General features: G+C 52.2%; 1 protein-coding gene across 1 annotated transcript in view; it reads right to left on the bottom strand.

Annotated features, from left to right (window-relative positions):
* The window catches only part of FBN3 (fibrillin 3), a 77765-nt gene extending 60718 nt beyond the window's left edge, over positions 1-17047 (bottom strand). Inside the window, exons 1-5 of the mRNA XM_041424737.1 lie at positions 16866-17047; positions 7957-8039; positions 7040-7138; positions 3634-3729; positions 789-884 (exon numbers count right to left, since the gene is read on the bottom strand). Coding sequence (XP_041280671.1) covers positions 789-884; positions 3634-3729; positions 7040-7138; positions 7957-8039; positions 16866-17032 — 541 coding nt within the window. The 5' untranslated portion in view covers positions 17033-17047. The remainder of the gene's footprint in view (positions 1-788; positions 885-3633; positions 3730-7039; positions 7139-7956; positions 8040-16865) is intronic.
* Between the last annotated feature and the right edge of the window lie 1160 nt (positions 17048-18207).

Here is an 18207-nt window from a genome sequence, read left to right as displayed (position 1 = left end):
ATGTCCCATTCCTGGAAGCATCCAAGGCCAGGCTAGAGCAGCCTGGGGTAGTGGAAGGTTTTAAGCTCCCTTCCAACCCAAACCACTCCACAATTCCCTGATGCTACAAAGGAGACCAGAACAAGGCAAGGTGACTCCAGGGGATGTGTGGAGGCTTTCACAGAGCTTCCCCTTCTCTGCAGCCAACAAATGAAGCTCAGACTTCAGCAGAGGCCTTGAACGGGGCTCAGCTGCACCCTGAGCTCCAGGAGATGCTTTTGGAGCCCCGGGATTTTGCACAGCCCTGTGGAACTGGGTGGATTCCTGCTGGCTGGAACCCCAGCTTGTAAACCAGGGGGAAAATCCCAGGAAAGGCAAGAGCAGCCCAATCCTTGAGAATGGAGCTGCACAGAACGAGCCCAGTCCTGGGAGAGGCAGGGGCTGGAAAAGCAGGACATTTCCAGGGCCTTTGGTCTCAGATCTGGGAGCTCAAGCACCGGCTCCGTGTTTCGGTTTCATTTCGCATCTGGGCCGCTCCAAACCTCGCCAAAAATCCTATCAGAGCTGGGAGTGTCCATCTGAGCCAGCAGGAAAGGGAGGAATTCCCTGGCTCAGCCCAACCTCGAAGAGCCCAAACCTGCTGTTGCACGCACACAGCAAAGCCACACCGAGCCCCATCCCGAGGAAATCCCATCCCACAGCCAGGAACCCAGCAGCACAAACGCCACAAAATCCAGAAGTAACCCCAGCCCGGGCTCCCCCAGGCCCGGAGCTGTGCCCTGGCAGGGCAGGGGCTGCGGGACCCTCACCTCTCTCGCACTGGGGCCCGGTGAAGCCGTAGACACAGGCGCAGCGGTTGGGGCCGATGCACCTGCCCCCGTTCTGGCAGCCGTTCTCACACACAGCTGAGGGGGGAAAAAAACAGAAAAACAGAGAATTCCATCACTCCTGCTCCTGGAGAGCCCCCTCCGTGCTGCTGGCAGAGCCTGGGGTGCCACCTCTGCCGTGGGTGGGGTGTCAGAGTCGGGGATATCAGCTCCGTGCTCTCCCTCCCGGAGAAATCTGGGATTTTTGTTCTTTTTCCTTGGGAAAATTGTTCCCTGTTGCTGGCTGAGCCCCCTTCTGCAGAGCCATAAGCTCCCCTTGCACTGGGGAGGATTTCCTGCCCTCTGGAATTTTGGTTCCCTCGGCTCAGCGTTGGGATTTCAGTGGGGTGAGTGGGTACGAGCAGGAAAATGCACACAGGGATGGGAGAAGGGGAGGGTGGATGGCAGGGACTTAACCCCAGTGAGGTCTGAGCAGCACTTGGGTGTTCCCTGACCTAAAATATTCCTGACTTAAGACATCCCAGACTTAAAATATTCCTGACTTAAATATTCAAGACTTAAAATATTCCTGACTTAAGATATTCCAGATTTAAGATATTTGAGACTTAAGATATTCGAGACTTAAGATATTCCAGATTTAAGGTATTCCAGACTTAAATATTCCAGCATTAAAATACTCCTGACCTAAGATATTCCAGATTTAAGATATTCCAGATTTAAGATAGTCCAGATTTAAAATATTCCTGACTTAAGGTATTCCAGACTTAAGATATTCCTGACTTGAGATATTCCAGACTTAAAATATTCCTGAACTAAAATATTCCAGACTTAAAATATTCCTGAACTAAAATATTCCAGACCTAAGATATTCCAAACTTAAATATTCCAGACTTAAGGCATTCCAGACATAAGACACTCCAGACTTAAAGTATTCCTGACTTAACCTGAGTCGTGCCGCCCCGAGGCGAGGCCCTGCACTGCGGGCAGGAGCCAGAGGCAGCTCCTGGCTGAAATCACGGACTGATGGAATGTGCAGAGCAGGAAGGGCCCCCCAGGCCAGCCCTGCCCTCGGTGCCAGGGCTGGGCTGGGGCCAGGGGTGCGGAGCTGCCCGGGATGTGCTGCCAGGGGAGCCGAGGGGATGGAGCTGGAGCAGCACAGAGCGAGGGCTGCACGTCCCAGCCCGCCCCGGCTGCTGCTGCTGCTGAGAATTTTCCCAAGCTTTTGCTGCTCAGGATGAAATTTTCCATCTGGAGCCTCTGCCTCCGGCTGAACTTTGGGGAAATATTCAGCACTGAGGGATCAGGGAGGAGCTGAGGGGGACTTTGGGGAGAATTGGGGGATTTTGGCTTTAAAAATCCTCAGCGGGAGTGATTCCCACGTGGATCCAGGGATCTGGAATTTGGGAAGTTCTGATTGATCTAATTGATAAGAGATTCTTTCAGAGATATTGTGCTTATTTGCTAACTAAAGGCTTCTTAAAATGTGTTACATGCTAGCATATCTATATTATCTATAAATATATATAATCTATATTTTATATAATAATAACATGCTACATATATCATTATACTATAGTAAGAGAATATATAATTCTAGAGATGTATAACTGTATATATAATACATAGGTGTATACTATATATAATATATTGTGCATATATTATCTCATATATAATAATATAACAATATATGAGATATAATATTAATATACTATACATTACATCCTATATTATGAATATATTATATATTAAAAGACATATCTATATATTCTATATTATCTATATATTACATACAGATAATATAGTGTATACAATACTATCCATATCTATTACCTATATATTATAATAGATTGAAAAATCTACATTATACTAATATATTACACATTATATTGGGAAATCAATTAACCCATTAATTATGTCTAATATCTGTATTTTGATACAGAGCTGTGCTGGTCACAAGAGAGGGCTGAGCTTCCAAGGGAGGGAGAACATGGCGCTGATGTTGGAGTGGCCTGGGTGCCCTTCCCTCTTCCCATTCCTGTTCCCGTTCCCATTCCCATCCCCATCCCCGTTCCCATCCCTGTTCCCATCCCCGTTCCCATTCCCATTCCCATTCCCATTCCCATTCCTATTCCTGTTCCCATTCCCATTCCCATCCCCATTCCTGGTCCAGTTCCCTTTCCCATCCCCATACCCATTCCCATCCCCATTCCCACATTCCCATTCCCATTCCCATCCCCATTCCCATTCCCGTTCCCATCCCCATTCCCATTCCCATTCCCGTTCCCATCCCCATTCCCATTCCCATTCCCGTTCCCATCCCCATTCCCATTCCCATTCCCGTTCCCATCCCCATTCCCATTCCCATTCCCGTTCCCATCCCCATTCCCATTCCCATTCCCGTTCCCATCCCCATTCCCATTCCCATTCCCGTTCCCATCCCCATTCCCATTCCCATTCCCGTTCCCATCCCCATTCCCATTCCCATTCCCGTTCCCATCCCCATTCCCATTCCCATTCCCGTTCCCATCCCCATTCCCATTCCCATTCCCGTTCCCATCCCCATTCCCATTCCCATTCCCGTTCCCATCCCCATTCCCATTCCCATTCCCGTTCCCATCCCCATTCCCATTCCCATTCCCGTTCCCATCCCCATTCCCATTCCCATTCCCGTTCCCATCCCCATTCCCATTCCCATTCCCGTTCCCATCCCCATTCCCATTCCCATTCCCGTTCCCATCCCCATTCCCATTCCCATTCCCGTTCCCATCCCCATTCCCATTCCCATTCCCGTTCCCATTCCCGTTCCCATTCCCGGTCCCGCACTCACGCTGCCCGCAGTAGGTGCCGGTGAATCCCTTCTGGCACAGGCAGGACTCCTCGGAGCAGCTGCCCCCGTTCATGCAGCGCACGCTGCAGCTCTGCACTGGGGACAGGGACAGGGACAGGGTCAGCCCCGGGAATTCCTGTCCTGGGAGGGGCTCCCGGGGTCACGGATCCAGCTCCTGATTCCCGACAGCCCAACAATCCCACCCTCTCACGGAGGGTTTTCCAAAGGCTCCTGGAGCTCTGGCAGGTTGGGAATGTGCCCATTCCCAGGGGAGCCCGGGCAGTGCCCACCACCCTGGGGGCAGAGCCTTTCCCTGAGCTCCATCCCAGCCCTCGTTCCCCACAAACCAAAGGCATCCATCCATCCATCCATCCATCCATCCTTTTACTTCCTTAAGGAATCCACCCCAACCAAACCCTTCCAGCTTTGTCCTTCCTGCAGGATTTCCTGCAGACGAGGGCATGGATAATTCCTGATGTCTCCCTGTCTTTGACACAACCCTGTCACAATCTTTTCTTCCAGCATTTTATCCTTGGCCAGTATTTTCCCACCCTTTTTATCATTGTTTTCCATTATTGCTCCATTTTCAACCCTTTTCACACTTTGGGCTGTCTAATCTTCCAAATTCCTCCCTGTCAAAGCCTTCTGAGGAGTTTGGGGAGATGGAATTTCTTTGGTGGAGGAAAATCATCAACTTCAAGATATTTCTCCTCCTTTTGCAAACAGAACGTGGCCTCCTTGACAAGATCCAGTTACTGGGAGAGGGTTTTTTTTAAAGGAATTTGGAAAGAAAAGCACGAATCCTCCATTCTTCCATGTGAGAGCTCAGCTTTCCCACGGGATTATGACCCACTGGATGTGACTGAGGCACTGCAGGAAAACAATAGCAATAAATAAATCGGGAACTTTTATCCTGCTCTGGACACCAAGTGTTGCCTTTAACTGTTTCCTCACTCCACGATGAAAGAATTTGGGATTAAAGCAGCCCAAAGAGGGATTTTTGGGGCTCCACAGTGAGTTACAAACACAACTTTCCCTCTGGAATGCCTGGAACAAAACATTCCTCCTCTGGAAGGTGTGACCACCCCAACTCCAAGGTCTGAGGTTGGAGCAAATCGTGTGAAAAGTGGATTTCACACAAAAACCCCACGGAGAGCCCAGCTCTGGCTGCCAGGGGAGGAGGGGCTGGGATCTGGCAGCTCCAGGGGTGGATTTATGGGATGGAGGCTCAGCTGTGGCTCCTCCAACACCAATTCCAGGCTGGGAAGAGCTGGGGCCAAGCGCCTGTGCAGGAGCAGCAGCACTCCCGAGTGTCCAAGTGGGAGAATTCAGGTTTTTGGGAATGCTGGGAGCAGGGAGGGCTGGGCTGGGAAGTCTCAGTGCTCCAAGTGCTGGGCACAAGGGCTGGACATGGGATTTGGGGCTGGGCTGGATCCATCCCCACGTCTGCTCATCTTCCTCCCTCTCCACAGCCAGGGATCAGCCCCAATTTAAATGGGAGTTTAATCCTCCAGGAAACTCCAGGCTTCAAAGCCTTGCCTGGATCGTCAGACACGAGGCTGCTCCGACTGGGAAAAGGCTCCAATGTGGAAAACGCTTCCCTACAGCCCTCAGCTGGCTCAGGCAGCCCTGGGAGAGCAGGGGAGGGTCTGGTGCCAGAGCTGTGCCCATGGCAGGGCTGCTCCCAGCCCACCCCGCAGGGAGCTCGGGATCAGCTCCAGTGGAGCTCAGGAATTTGGGGGCTTCAGGCTTTGGGCACAGGAAGAGCCCTGATCCTCACCCAGAAATTTCCAACCAACTGGCAAACACCTTTCCAGGTCCCATTTCTGACCCATGGCATGATCCCAAAATCCATGAGGTCCCATCAGCCTCTGATTTATCGGGGAATCCCAGACAGGTTTGGGCTGGAGGGGCCCTTAAAGCTCATCCCATTCCAGCCCTTCCATGGGCAGGGACCTTCCACTGCCCCAGGCTGCTCCAAGCCCTGTCCAACCTCAGATTGTCCAAGCCTGGCTCTGTTGGAACCCCTTGGGGATCTGGAATGCAGAAGGACATCTTCCAACCAGGAATTTCAAGGCTTTGCCAGGGGAGCAGAGGTCAAAGTTGTAGGAAAAGGAGGATGACAGAAAAAGGAGAAATGACAGGAAAAGGAGGAATGAGAGGGAAAGGAGGAATGAGAGGGAAAGGAGGAATGACAGGAAAAGGAGAATGACAGGAAAAGGGGGAATGAGAGGGAAAGGAGGAATGAGAGGGAAAGGAGGAATGACAGGAAAAGGAGAATGACAGGAAGAGGAATGACAGGAAAAGGAGGAATGAGAGGGAAAGGAGGAATGACAGGAAAAGGAGAATGACAGGAAAAGGGGGAATGAGAGGGAAAGGAGGAATGACAGGAAAAGGAGGATGACAGAAAAAGGAGAAATGACAGCAAAAAGAGGATGACAGAAAAAGGAGAAATGACAGGAAAAGGAGGAATGACAGAAAAAGGAGAAATGACAGGAAAAGGAGGAATGAGAGGGAAAGGAGAAACGACAGGAAAAGGAGGATGACAGCTCATCCTTGTTAACTTTTCCCAGGATTTGACTGGACTGGATTTGTCCTACAAATTATTGGAAGGGATCAGTGGCTCTGCCAGGGATCAGCTGTGGGGTTTTTGTCCCTACTCACTCCCTACTCCACCTGAACAGCCCCTAAAACATCTTCACTCCCTGAGTAGGAAACCAAGCAGGAAACGCCGCTCTTTGTTATTCCAGAGGAGGCACAGTGGCTTTTCTTGCCTCTGGAATGCACAGTTTGTCTGCTTTTCCACAGAAATCCAGCCCCCAACAGCGAATTCCAGATTGGAGGAGCCCCCCGCAGAGGAGCCCCCCCCTCTCGCAGCCAGCCCAGGCTCCCGGGAATGCCAGGGCCGTGCCCAGATGGATGCAGGGCTCTCGGCATTCCTGGAATTCCTCCCTGATTGCTCCCACATGGACCCTGACTCCCGCAGTTCGGTGGCTCCAGCACCTTCCCCTCCCCAGGCTCCGCTGCTTCCCGGGGATCTGCCGGCACAACGTGGCACTTGGGAAGCAGATCCCAGGAATTTCCTTCTCCCAAACACCCCCTGTGGCTTTGAGGGGTCACTTTACCACAAAGGCTCCTCTGCAGGAGGAAAAAATTTAATTAAAAAAAATTAAAAATAAACTAAACGGATGGGAAATGAATCCTTGGGATGTCTCTCTCCATCCTTAAAATACTCCAAAATCCCATTTATTTCTGCAGGGAAAACCCCCTCAACCCATAAAATATATTCTGAAACATGGAATATTTGGTGAGTTCTGCCCAGTTCAGGGTGGAGCTGCAGGGATTGGGTTCCTGTCCCTTTTGGGAGAGCACAGGAGCCCCAGGATGAGCAGGAGAATTCCCTCACCTCCAGCTGAGCCGCAGTTGGGGGAGAGCTGTCCATTGGAGCAGGTGCACATGTTGGGCCGGGAGCAGAATCCATCCCCGCAGGAATTCCTGCAGATTGCTGCAGCACACAAGGGTGGATCACGCTGGGGTCACACCTCGGGAATTCCCAGAGCTGGTTCTGCCCCTGGGTTCATCCCTCGGGAATTCCCAGAGCTGGTTCTGCCCCTGGGTTCATCCCTTGGGAATTCCCAATGCTGGCCCTGGGTTCATCCCTTGGGAATTCCCAGAGCTGCCCCTGGAATTCCCAGAGCTGCCCCTGGGTTCATCCCTTGGGAATTCCCAGAGCTGGCTCTGCCTCTGAGTTCATCTCTCGGGAGAGGAATCACCCAGGGAGGAGCTGGGGCTTCTCTGTGGTCACAGCAGGAGTGGGAAGGAGCAGAAATCCCATCCCATCCCATCCCATCCCATCCCATCCCATCCCATCCCATCCATCTTTATCCCCACAGAAATGCAGGACATCATCCAATTCATGGATTCTCCAGCCCAGACAGGAAGGAAAACTCCCAACCCAGCTGAGATTTATCTCAATCTTCCTCCCCTGGCCCCTTAAAGATGCAAATTCCCGCTGGGAAACACCTCTGGTGACACCAGGATTGCAATGTCCCCATCAATTAACGGAATTTTTCCACGGGAACGAGCAGGAAATCATTTCCTCAGGAGCCTCCTGTCCCAAAGCAGGCACTGCCAGGGGACACGGTGACACTCCAGAGGATTAATCTCAATCCAATAACTGGGACCAGCTGGGAACTGGGATTAGCAGAGCTGGGAATTGCCAGCAGCTCTGCTCCTGCTCTGCAGCGGGAGCTGGGAATTCCTTCCCCGGGGACACCAAGGGATCCAAGGATCCTTTTGATCCTTGGGGTGAGGGATACTCACGGACAATGCACTGGTTCCCCCCAGGCAGAGTTTTCCAGCCAGGGCAGCAGTAGGAATGGAACCTCGAGCCACAGACGTTTGGGCTGAAAAATCAAACACAGTTTTGGGGTTTTTTTCCCTCTGTTTCAGGGGCTTTGGATAAATCCAGGCAGTGCAGGAAAACAGGGAAGAGCTCCCTGTGGGATGTTTCCCTCCCAGCTCCATCCCCTCCTGTTTATAATTGTGGTTAAAATCACTGGAGGAGGAATGTGGCATCAATCCCCTGCACTGAGAGAGAAGGGATAAAGTGGAATATTTTTAATTAGGGGGTAGACACCACCTCTTTCCAAAAGGGATTCACCCCAGGATCCTGGGAGAGGGAGGCTGGAACTCAAAGATGCCAATTGTTCCTCCCAAAGTGAACCTTGCTGAGCATCTGCTAAAAATTAGCAAAGTTTCAAAATAAACCACGGGGAGAATCCACACTGAAGGGGGCTGGGATTAATGATGTCCCAGGAATGACCCAGGGGGAGAAGGGAATGAGATTCCAAAGCAAAAACTCCAGAAGGACAACGCTGGTTTGTAAGGGGTTGGGAAAGAAAATGTCACCTTCAGCAAATTTGGGATAAAATTCAGAGTTATCAGCAGTTTGCTCAGGGCTGGGAAACACGAGCTGGGGTCCTTCAGTTCCATCAGGAAGGTCAGGATAAAAGGGATGTCCTAAAATCATGGAATTACAGAATGGTTTGGGATGGAAGGACCTTAAAACTCATGGAATTCCAGCCCTGCCAGGGATAGGGACCCCTCCCACTGCCCCAGGCTGCTCCAAGCCTGGCCTTGGACACTTCCAGGGATGAGGGCATAATTTTAAAAAAAATGTTAAAAAATTAAATTTAAAATTAAATTTTAAAATCCAGAGGGTTTTTTTCCCCCTGCTCTCAGCTCTGCCTCCTTGGGGTTTCCATGGAAGCTGGAGCCTTTTTCCATGGATGCTTCGTCCCTTCTCACCTTGTGAGCCGCTGAAAGGGCTCATTAGCTAATGAGAATTATGCAAATGAGGTGAATGCGACCCAAAGAAGGAAGGACAGAGGGAAAACAAACGCTCGGCATCGCCTTTGTGCTCCTTAAACAAACGCCGGGATTAGCGATAAAAGGGGAGGGAGCCAGCGGGAATTGCAGAGCTGGGAAATGAGGGGAAAAAGGGGGAAAGAGGAAAAAAGAGGGGGGAAAAAAAGAAGAAAAAAGAGGGGGGGAAAGGCGGAAATACAGGGGAAAACCAGGGAAAAACAGAGGAAAAAAAAGAGGAAAAAAGAGGATAAAAAGAGGAAAAAAGAGGCAAAAAAGGGAAAAAAGAGGAAAAAGAGAGAAAAAAAGAGGAAAGAAGAGGGAAAGAAGAGGGAAAAAAGAAGGGAAAAAAGAGGAGAAAAAAGGAAAAATAGAGGAAAAAAGAGGGGGGAAAAGAGGGGAAAAAGAGGGGGGGAAAAGAGGAAAAAAATAATTAAATTAAAAAATAAAAAGGAGGAAAAGAAGAGGGGAAAAGAGGAAAAACCCACTGGAACAGAGCCCTGGGCTGGGAATGCTGGATGGGAGCCCCGGGCAGGAGGAGCCTCCTCCCAAAGCCATCCAACATTTTGGGGCACCCCGAGATTTCCCAGTTCTTTCTCCTTTCTCTCTCTGCATTCTCTGGGTAATTCCAGCTGTGAAATTCTGCTCTGCCAGCTCCTCCAGTCTGGGGAGAATGGAATTCCCAGTTCCCACCTTCCCTGTCCCTTCTCCTTATTGGAGATTTTTTTCTGTCTTCAAGTCTCATCCTGAGCAAAATTTGTGAGAAAAACCAAATTCTCCAGGAGCAGATTCAGCCAAATCCCAACTTGTCCACCTTTTTTAAAGAAATGACCATTGACTCCAGGTTTTCCCAACCTTCCAGAGCCACCTTTTGCTTCAGCAGTGAAAACTGACCTAATTCCAGCTTAATTTCAGTGCCAAAAGTTGGGATGTCTGCTACCCATGGAAAAGCTTCTTTAAGGAAGTTTCTTTTGGGATTATTTCTGACCCAGCCTCTTTTCTCTCATTGTGAAACTCAAACAAAATGAATGTGGATGACTTCAGCCTGTGGTTTTTCCAGGGACAATGATCCCACCTCTCCATCCGAGCTGGAAATCCTTCCCCCAATTCAGGATTTGCTCCGCGCCCGGATTTTTGCCGCGCCCTTGGGATCGGCTCTGACAATGACTGGGGGCAGCTCCGGAGCCCCCCTGGCCTCGGTGGGGGTCACAGGGGACAGGATCTGCTGCCAGACCTCAGGCTGGGTCTGGGAAAGCATCTCCCTTCCCACCCCGAGGGATTTGGGATTTGGGATTGTGCCAGATCCCAACCACCGCTCTGGGGTCTTGGGGCCCTCCTGCCCTGAGCAGATCCCCCAGGAAGTGCTGATGGGGTTTATCTCAGAGAATTCCCAGTTTGAGGAGTCCTCTGCTCATTCCCCCCCCCAGCCTGGTGGTGTTTGGTGAGGAATTTGGAATGGGAAAATTCCAGAAATCCCCCTGGGAAAGGCAGACCTGCCCCTGCTCAGTGTGGGGACAACGGCAAGGTGCTGCAGAGGGAATTCTGAATTCCTCCCACCTGGAAGCCACCCCTGGTTCTCCAAAGCAGCTCCCGAGGGCTTCGAGGAACGGGTTCAAGTCCCAACAATTCCAATTATTTTTGGTTCTGAGAGCTGGTGTTTAAAGGTGAGAGGTGCTGGATGTCTGCACCACGAGGAAAAGCCACAAAGCTCACAACTTCCAACAGAAATCTGGATGTGTGACACTGCCAGCACAGAAATATTCCAAACTCAGCACGTAGAAACACGGGATCATAAAATCCCAGCCTGGTTTGGGCTGGAAGGACCCTAAAGCCCACCCAAATCCAGCCCTGCCATGGGCAGGGACCCCTCCCACTGTCCCAGGCTGCTCCAACCCAGCCTTGGACCCCTCCAGGGATGGAGCAGCCACAGCTGCTCTGGGAATTCTCTTCACCTCTGGGAGATGGAATCAATATTTTTAATTATTCTTATTCGGTTTCATCAAAGGGATGAAGGAAAACAGAAGGAAAGCCTTGCAAAGGCTGTGCAGGGCTTGGGTTCCAGCCCAAAAATCCCGATTATTTTCTATTTCATGTTTTTTCAGCAAGGGGGGGATCTATTAAAATCCTGTTAAACACCTTTGCTTTGTCCATAAGAGCATTTTTCCCCCTTTATTGGGTTCTTCCCACATCTCCTCTGAGTGATGGTAGGAAAATCTCCCTTCTTGGTGCACATTTAATTCAACCCCTACAGACCAGCAAGGAACCTTTTCCTTTGAAAAAAAGACTAAAAACCCAACAGATTTCCAGGAACTACTTCACACTTTCATTTGGAATGCAGCACTACCAACTCTTCAATATTTCCCCCCCCCCTTTAAATTCAGAAATAAATCAAAACTTCAAATAGAGCCCTTAAAACTTCCAGACAAAACCCACACAACCTCTGGCTCCTCCGCCAGATATTCCTTGGCCATTCCAATATTCTCCCTCACGATTCCTGCCAAAAACAAGAGAGCCCAGCCACGGCCGGGAGGCCAAGATCAACCATTTCACAACATAAATCAGGGCCCAGAGGAAAAGTGAGGAACAAAAGTCTCGAGTCAGAGGTTTCCAAGTGCTGCCTTCACGTTGTTCCTGGTGTTGTTCGTAGTATCCCAGCCCTGGCAGGGGGAGCGAGGCTGGGACGTGGAGCTGGAAGCAGGAATGTGCTCCAGAGGTGCCTGGATCACAGGGGCAGAACTCCAGCTGCTCCTTTGCTGAGGGAAATCTGGGGCTCTTTTTGCTAATTTGGTTTTTGAAGCGTTTCAATCGTTGCTTTTCCTCCCCCTCCCAGCTCCCCCCAGTGAGGGGTTCTGGCTGCCTGGAACCCAGGATTGGGTCAAAAATTGGGAAATTTCAGCTTCTTAGGAGCACCTTGGTTCAGAGAATCATGGAATTGTCGAGGCTGGAAAAGACTTGGAGGTGCTCAGCTGGTGCCACCACCACGGTCACCAGCACGTCCCCAAGTGCCACCTCCACGTGGCTTTGAAACCTTTTTCCTTCCCAAAATTCTGGTGGAGCTGCAGGGTCAGGGGCGGACTCGGATGAAAGTCCAGCTGGAAAACCCCCGTGCCCCTCTCTGAGGACACTCAGGGGAGCTGCAGCTCCATCCTTGGCCTGCAGCATCACCCCAGAGTCAGGTCCAGGCCCGTTTGTGTCCCCTGGCCCCACGTCCCAGCCCGTGGCTTTCCCTCTCCTCTGCATCCAAGCTCTGGGAGGTTCTGGAGAACCCCTGAGCTCCTGCTTTGCACCTCCAGCACTTCCCTGATTTCCCTGTCCATCCCTCAGTGGCAAATCCAAGCTCAGGGAGGTTTTGGAGAACCCCTGAGCTCCAGTTCTGCAGCTCAAACACTTCCCTGTCCTTTCCCCAGTGGAAAACCCAAGCTCAGGGAGGTTCTGGAGAAACCCTCAGCTCCTGCTCTGCAGCTCCAGCAGTTCCCTGTCCATCCTTCAGTGGAAAATCCAAGCTCAGGTAGGTTTGGAGAACCCCTGAGCTCCTGTTCTGCAGCACCAGCATTTCCCTGATTTCCCTGTCCATCCCCCAGTGGAAAATCCAAGCTCTGGTAGGTTTGGAGAACCCCTGAGCTCCAATTCTGCACCTCCAGCACTTCCCTGATTTCCCTGTCCATCCCTCAGTGGCAAATCCAAGCTCAGGGAGGTTTTGGAGAACCCCTGAGCTCCAGTTCTGCAGCTCAAACACTTCCCTGTCCTTTCCCCAGTGGAAAACCCAAGCTCAGGGAGGTTCTGGAGAAACCCTCAGCTCCTGCTCTGCAGCTCCAGCACTTCCCTGTCCATCCTTCAGTGGAAAATCCAAGCTCAGGGAGGTTTGGAGAACTCCTGAGCTCCAGTTCTGCACCTCCAGAACTTCCCTGTCCTTTTTCCAGTGGAAAATCCAAGTTCAGGGAGGTTCTGGAGAAACCCTGACCTCCAGTTCTGCAGCTCCAACAGTTCCCTGTCCTTTCCCCAGTGGCAAATCCAAGCTCAGGGAGGTTTTGGAGAACCCCTGAGCTCCTGTTCTGCAGCACCAGCATTTCCCTGATTTCCCTGTCCATCCCCCAGTGGAAAATCCAAGCTCTGGTAGGTTTGGAGAACCCCTGAGCTCCAATTCTGCACCTCCAGCACTTCCCTGATTTCCCCCAGTGGCAAATCCAAGCTCAGGGAGGTTCTGGAGAACCCTTGAGCTCCTGTTCTGCACCTCCAGCAGTTCCCTGTCCATCCTTCAGTGGAAAATCCAAGCTCAGGGAGGTTTTGGAGAACCCCTGAGCTCCTGCTCTGCAGCTCCAGCACTTCCCTGTCCATCCCCAGTGGAAAATGAGGTGTCAGAAACCAGCTGGAAGCTGCTCCCGTTCCCTTTCCCCCACAATTACCGCGGCCCCCTGTGAGTGCTGCCCTCCCAAACTCCCCTCCCAACGCCCCCTCCCCATCATCTCCTCACTGCAGGGGCCAGCTGGTAATTAACAGCTGGCCATAACGAGCTGAGGACACCCGAAATGGCAGTGCCAGCATCTGCTCCAGGCTGCCCTGCTCCTGGAATCTGCCCAGGAGCAATAATCCCACCCCAGCCCTGCCTCAGAGGGGATTTGCCAGGGCTGGGCCCTTCAGGAGAGGCTCCTTTGGAATTGTCTCTCCTGTAATGGGTTTAAGGCCGGATTAAAGCCGGGCCTGGGCTGGGATTTATTGCTCCCCATGCCTTTATTAATTGTTATTTGGGAAAGCAGGGCTGGATAAGAGGCTTGTTTATTTTGCCTTTAATCCCCGCTTTGCATTTATTTCATACTTTTCCCCTTTATTGAAGGAGGGAGTGAGCTCTAAATAAATATAATTCCAGCAGAGACAGAGCCAATGTTTGGGCTGAACTGCTGGAGCCTCTTCCCAAAGCCTCTCCAAGTGCCCTTGAGTAGGGACAGCTCATGTTGGGCACCTGGAGTCCCTGGGAGCAACTCCTCCCTCCCAGTCCCATGGTTTTGGTGGATTCTGGATGATCTTTGAGGTCCTTCCAAGCCAAACCACTCTGGGATTCTGCAAAACCCACAGGAAGTGGTTTGTGCCACTTGTGGGTGATGTTTAAGAGAAGCTGAACCAATGTTTGGGTATTTTTGTCTGCCAGAGTTTAAAAAACTCCCTAAAAAATCACCTGAGTCCCATTTCTCTCTCTGAACTTCTGGTGGGGCTCTGTTTTCTCATCCAGTTTGGGAAACAACAGGATTTGGAGATGGAGGGAGAAAAGGAGGCACAGATAAAGATAAATCCCAGGAGAATTAGGGCTGGAAAACACCTCGGAGATCATCCCAACCATTAACCCAGCAGGGAGGAGCAAAAGGGAAGGAAAAAATTCCCAAAGGGAAGGGAAAAATCCAAATCTTGTCAGGGTTGGTGACTGTCCCTTGAGTCCTTGGATGTGTCTGTCCCTCACCAGGTTTTTGGGGAAGGAAAACATGGATAAATGCTCCAGGAATGGCAGGAAAATGTAAGAGGCTTAATAAAAGGTGTGGGAAGGGAAAACTCTGATTAACTGGCATTGGGGAACTAAATTCCTTCAGGGGACAAATAAAGCAGAGCTGCAGCCAGCCCAGGAGCCCTGGGAAGGTTTTCCCATGGGAGAACTGCCAGGACCTTGCCCTGCTCACCCTCAAACCCAGCAGCAAATCCTCAACCTTTGTCCCTTTTCCTCCATCCAGACCCAACATCCACATTTTTGGACCCTCAGTGCCCCGGGGGTGGTGCCCAGGGAATCTCCAGCCCAGCCCAGGGGACACAGCTGAGCTCAGCTGGGCTTTAATTCCAGCTCTGGAATTGCAAATTCCTCCCTGCACGCCCTGGAGCCAAGGGAAGGCTGAGGCCAGGACAGACCCCAGGCTGGAGCTGGTTTATCTCCCTGAAAGGGAAAGCTGGAGGGGCTGGGGAGGAAAAGCCAAAGCAAATATTTGCCGTGGTGTCCTGAGCTGTTGAATGGACACCAGGGATAAATGGGATTAAATGTTCACCCAGTGGCTTTGGGGAAGAGACAATTCCACAAAATGCAGCTGTCAAGGTCACCCACGTGCCCACAGGGTGGAACAAGGCCAGGTTCAAACAGCTGAGCCAGCCTTTGCTGACATTTCCCCCTTGGTTCACTCCTTTGGGAGAAGCACACCTGGAACTGGGACTGGTCTGCTTTTCCCAAAGGGAAATCCCACGGCAGCAAAGCCCTGAGGCCTTAGAGCAGCAAAAGCCAGGTCAGGGAAGATCCCAGAATGATTAAACTTGGAATCAACTTCCGAGATCATCAAGTCCTACCTCCCAACATTGACCCATAACTAAACTTCCCAGAATTGTTTCAAGGATTCCCTTCCATGCAGGCTGGAATTCCAGGAGGAGATTCCTCCATCCCCAAAGGCTGGAATTCCAGGAGGAGATGCCTCCATCCCCAAAGGCTGCAATTCCAGGAGGAGATGCCTCCATCTGGACAGGCTGGAATTCCAGGAGATTCCTCCATCCCCAAAGGCTGCAATTCCAGGAGGAGATCCCTCCATCCCCAAAGGCTGGAATTCCAGGAGGAGATCCCTCCATCCCCAAAGGCTGGAATTCCAGGAGGAGATGCCTCCATCTCGACAGGCTGGAATTCCAGGAGATTCCTCCATCCCCAAAGGCTGGAATTCCAGGAGGAGATCTCTCCATCCCCAAAGTCTGGAATTCCAGGAGGAGATTCCTCCATCCCCAAAGGCTGGAATTCCAGGAGGAGATCTCTCCATCCCCAAAGGTTGGAATTCCAGGAGGAGATTCCTCCATCCCCACAGGCTGGAATTCCAGGAGGAGATGCCTCCATCTGGACAGGCTGGAATTCCAGGAGATTCCTCCATCCCCAAAGGCTGGAATTCCAGAAGGAGATGCCTCCATCCCCAAAGGCTGGAATTCCAGGAGATTCCTCCATCCCCAAAGGTTGGAATTCCAGGAGGAGATGCCTCCATCTGGACAGGCTGGAATTCCAGGAGATTCCTCCATCCCCAAAGGCTGGAATTCCAGGAGGACATTCCCCCCTCCCCACTTGGGCTCCATCCGCAGCCCAAAGCCAGCCCATTCTGGGGCAGTGCCCCCATTCCAGCAGCATTCCAGCATTCCCCAGCCTCTGGCACTGCCCAGCCCCGCGCGTGGATCCCGCTCTGCTCCTGCCCACGGGCCAGGAACGCCGCCAGGAGCTGCAGCCAGACAGGCTTAAAAGAACTTAAAATAACCCCGGATCAGCAGGGGCCAGGAACCATCTTAGAGCAGCAGAGCCGAGCTCAGCCCGGGCCTGGACTCCCTCCTCAGGGGGGAAATGGCCCCAAATTTGGGAGAGAGCAGGAGCTGCTCCAGGGGACCGAGCACAGCCCCTTCCCCGGGGTAAAACCCCCCCAGCACAGCCCCAGCACCTGGAGCTCAGCCAGAGGGACCCCAGGGGCAAATCCCCAGGTGACAGCATCCCCAGGGATGTGGGAAGGACAGGCACAGCCCCCGGTGCCAGGCGTGGAATGGGCTGGCTTGGAAGGGACCTCAGAGCCCACCCAGTGCCAGCCCTGCCATGGCAGGGTCACCTCCCACCGTCCCAGCTGCTCCAGGGATGGGATGTCCCTGGGAATTGCCTGGGAATTCTGCGCCCACCCGCCCAGGGAGGACAAACCCAGCCACCAGGTGGGTGTGGGGGCTCTGCAGTCCCTGCAGGTGAGCCCCAAGTGCTGTGACCCCAAAAAGAGCTCAGTGCCCAGCACTGCTCCCACGGGATCCTCAGGGAACGGCAATCCCGCCAGCCCAGCTCTGCTAACAACCCAAAAAAAAAAATCTGCTTTTCCAAAGAGGCGAGAACACCCACTCACCCTCGCAGCGAGTCCTGGCCCCTTCTCCTCACTCTGCTCGGGGGTCTCTCCTCGTAGGCAGCAAATCTGTCCGTCTGCAAGTCCCCCTCGTACTGTCCCCGCGCCGGGGCCACCGCCAGCACGGCCGTGCAGCCCAGCAGGAGCCGGGCCAGCCACCAATCCCCCATGCTGGCCACAGTGCCCAGAGTCCCCCGAGAGCTTTGTCCAGCTGCAGGCTCCCTGCTGCCCCGGCAGGAGGAGGAGGATGGATTTTGGCAGCAGCCCCCGGGTGCCAAGGACCCGTCCTGGAGTTCTGGAAGGAAAAAAGAGATTTTTTTTTTTTTTAAGGAGTTTCTTGTTTTTGAAGTCGTTGGTCAGCGCAGGCAGCTCGTCCTGGAGCTGATCCAGGGGGTCCCCAGTGTCACCCAGTGTCCCCACTGCCAGCCCCCACCGCTGCCCTGCCAAATCTTTCTTTCCCAAGAAAAGAAACCAGGAGCTGCCTGAGAGTTGTGGCTCTGCCTCACACTCATTTTCCTGATGGAGAAACAAAGAGCAACCAAAGTCCTCCAAGGCAAGAGGAGAACGTCAAGAAAGAGCAGCTCCTGCCCGTGGACCATCATCCCACAGCTCCAGCAGATCCCAGCTCATCCCTGCTGAGGGGACAGCCCCTGGCATGGGGACAGCCCCTGGCATGGCCCTGACCCCCCCAGGGATGTCCTGGGGGTGGCCCCTGGGACAGCCTGGGTGATTTCAGGGGGCTGAGGGGAAGGCAGGGGTGGCCAGGCTGGGATCGGGGGGGAGGAGATGAGAAATCCCAAGGGAAAAGCTCCAAAAGGGATCCCACCCCATCCCCAGGGCCACCACTCCCCAGTCCCCCAGCTGTGCCCCTGGGGAGCCCATCCTTCCTCCTCCTCCTCCCAGCTCTCACCTCAGGACCCCCAAAATTTGGAGCTGCAGGAGTGAGGAATCCTCCTGGAACAATCTGTGCTGCGAGAGGCCCCGGGTGGGGAAGGAGAGGCCCCCGAGCCACCCCTGACTGTCCCCCCTGCTCTCCCACTGCAGCTTTCCCGGGCCAGCCCAGCCTCGAAAATCAGCCCAGACAGCACAGAAAATGTGTCTGAAGCAAAAAAAAAAAAAAAAACCAAAAAAAAACCACCAAAAACCCAAACAACAGGAACAAAACCAAAAAGGTTTCTTTTCCAAGAGATATTTGCCATCAGAATTTCCTTGGGGTGAGGAAGAAAACCTCACACTCCAAAAAACCAAAAAAAAAAAAAAAAAAAAAAAAAAAAAAAAAAAAACAAACAAAAAAAAACCTAAAAATTATTAAAAAATAATTTAAAAATCATTCAAAGTTCAATTT

Source organism: Onychostruthus taczanowskii, unplaced genomic scaffold (genome assembly GCF_017590055.1).
Source record: "Onychostruthus taczanowskii isolate IOZ18803 unplaced genomic scaffold, ASM1759005v1 scaffold112, whole genome shotgun sequence".
Classification (NCBI taxonomy): Eukaryota; Metazoa; Chordata; class Aves; order Passeriformes; family Passeridae; genus Onychostruthus; species Onychostruthus taczanowskii.
The sequence above is the reverse complement of the archived record's forward strand: the minus strand, read 5'-3'. Positions and strand labels throughout refer to the sequence as shown.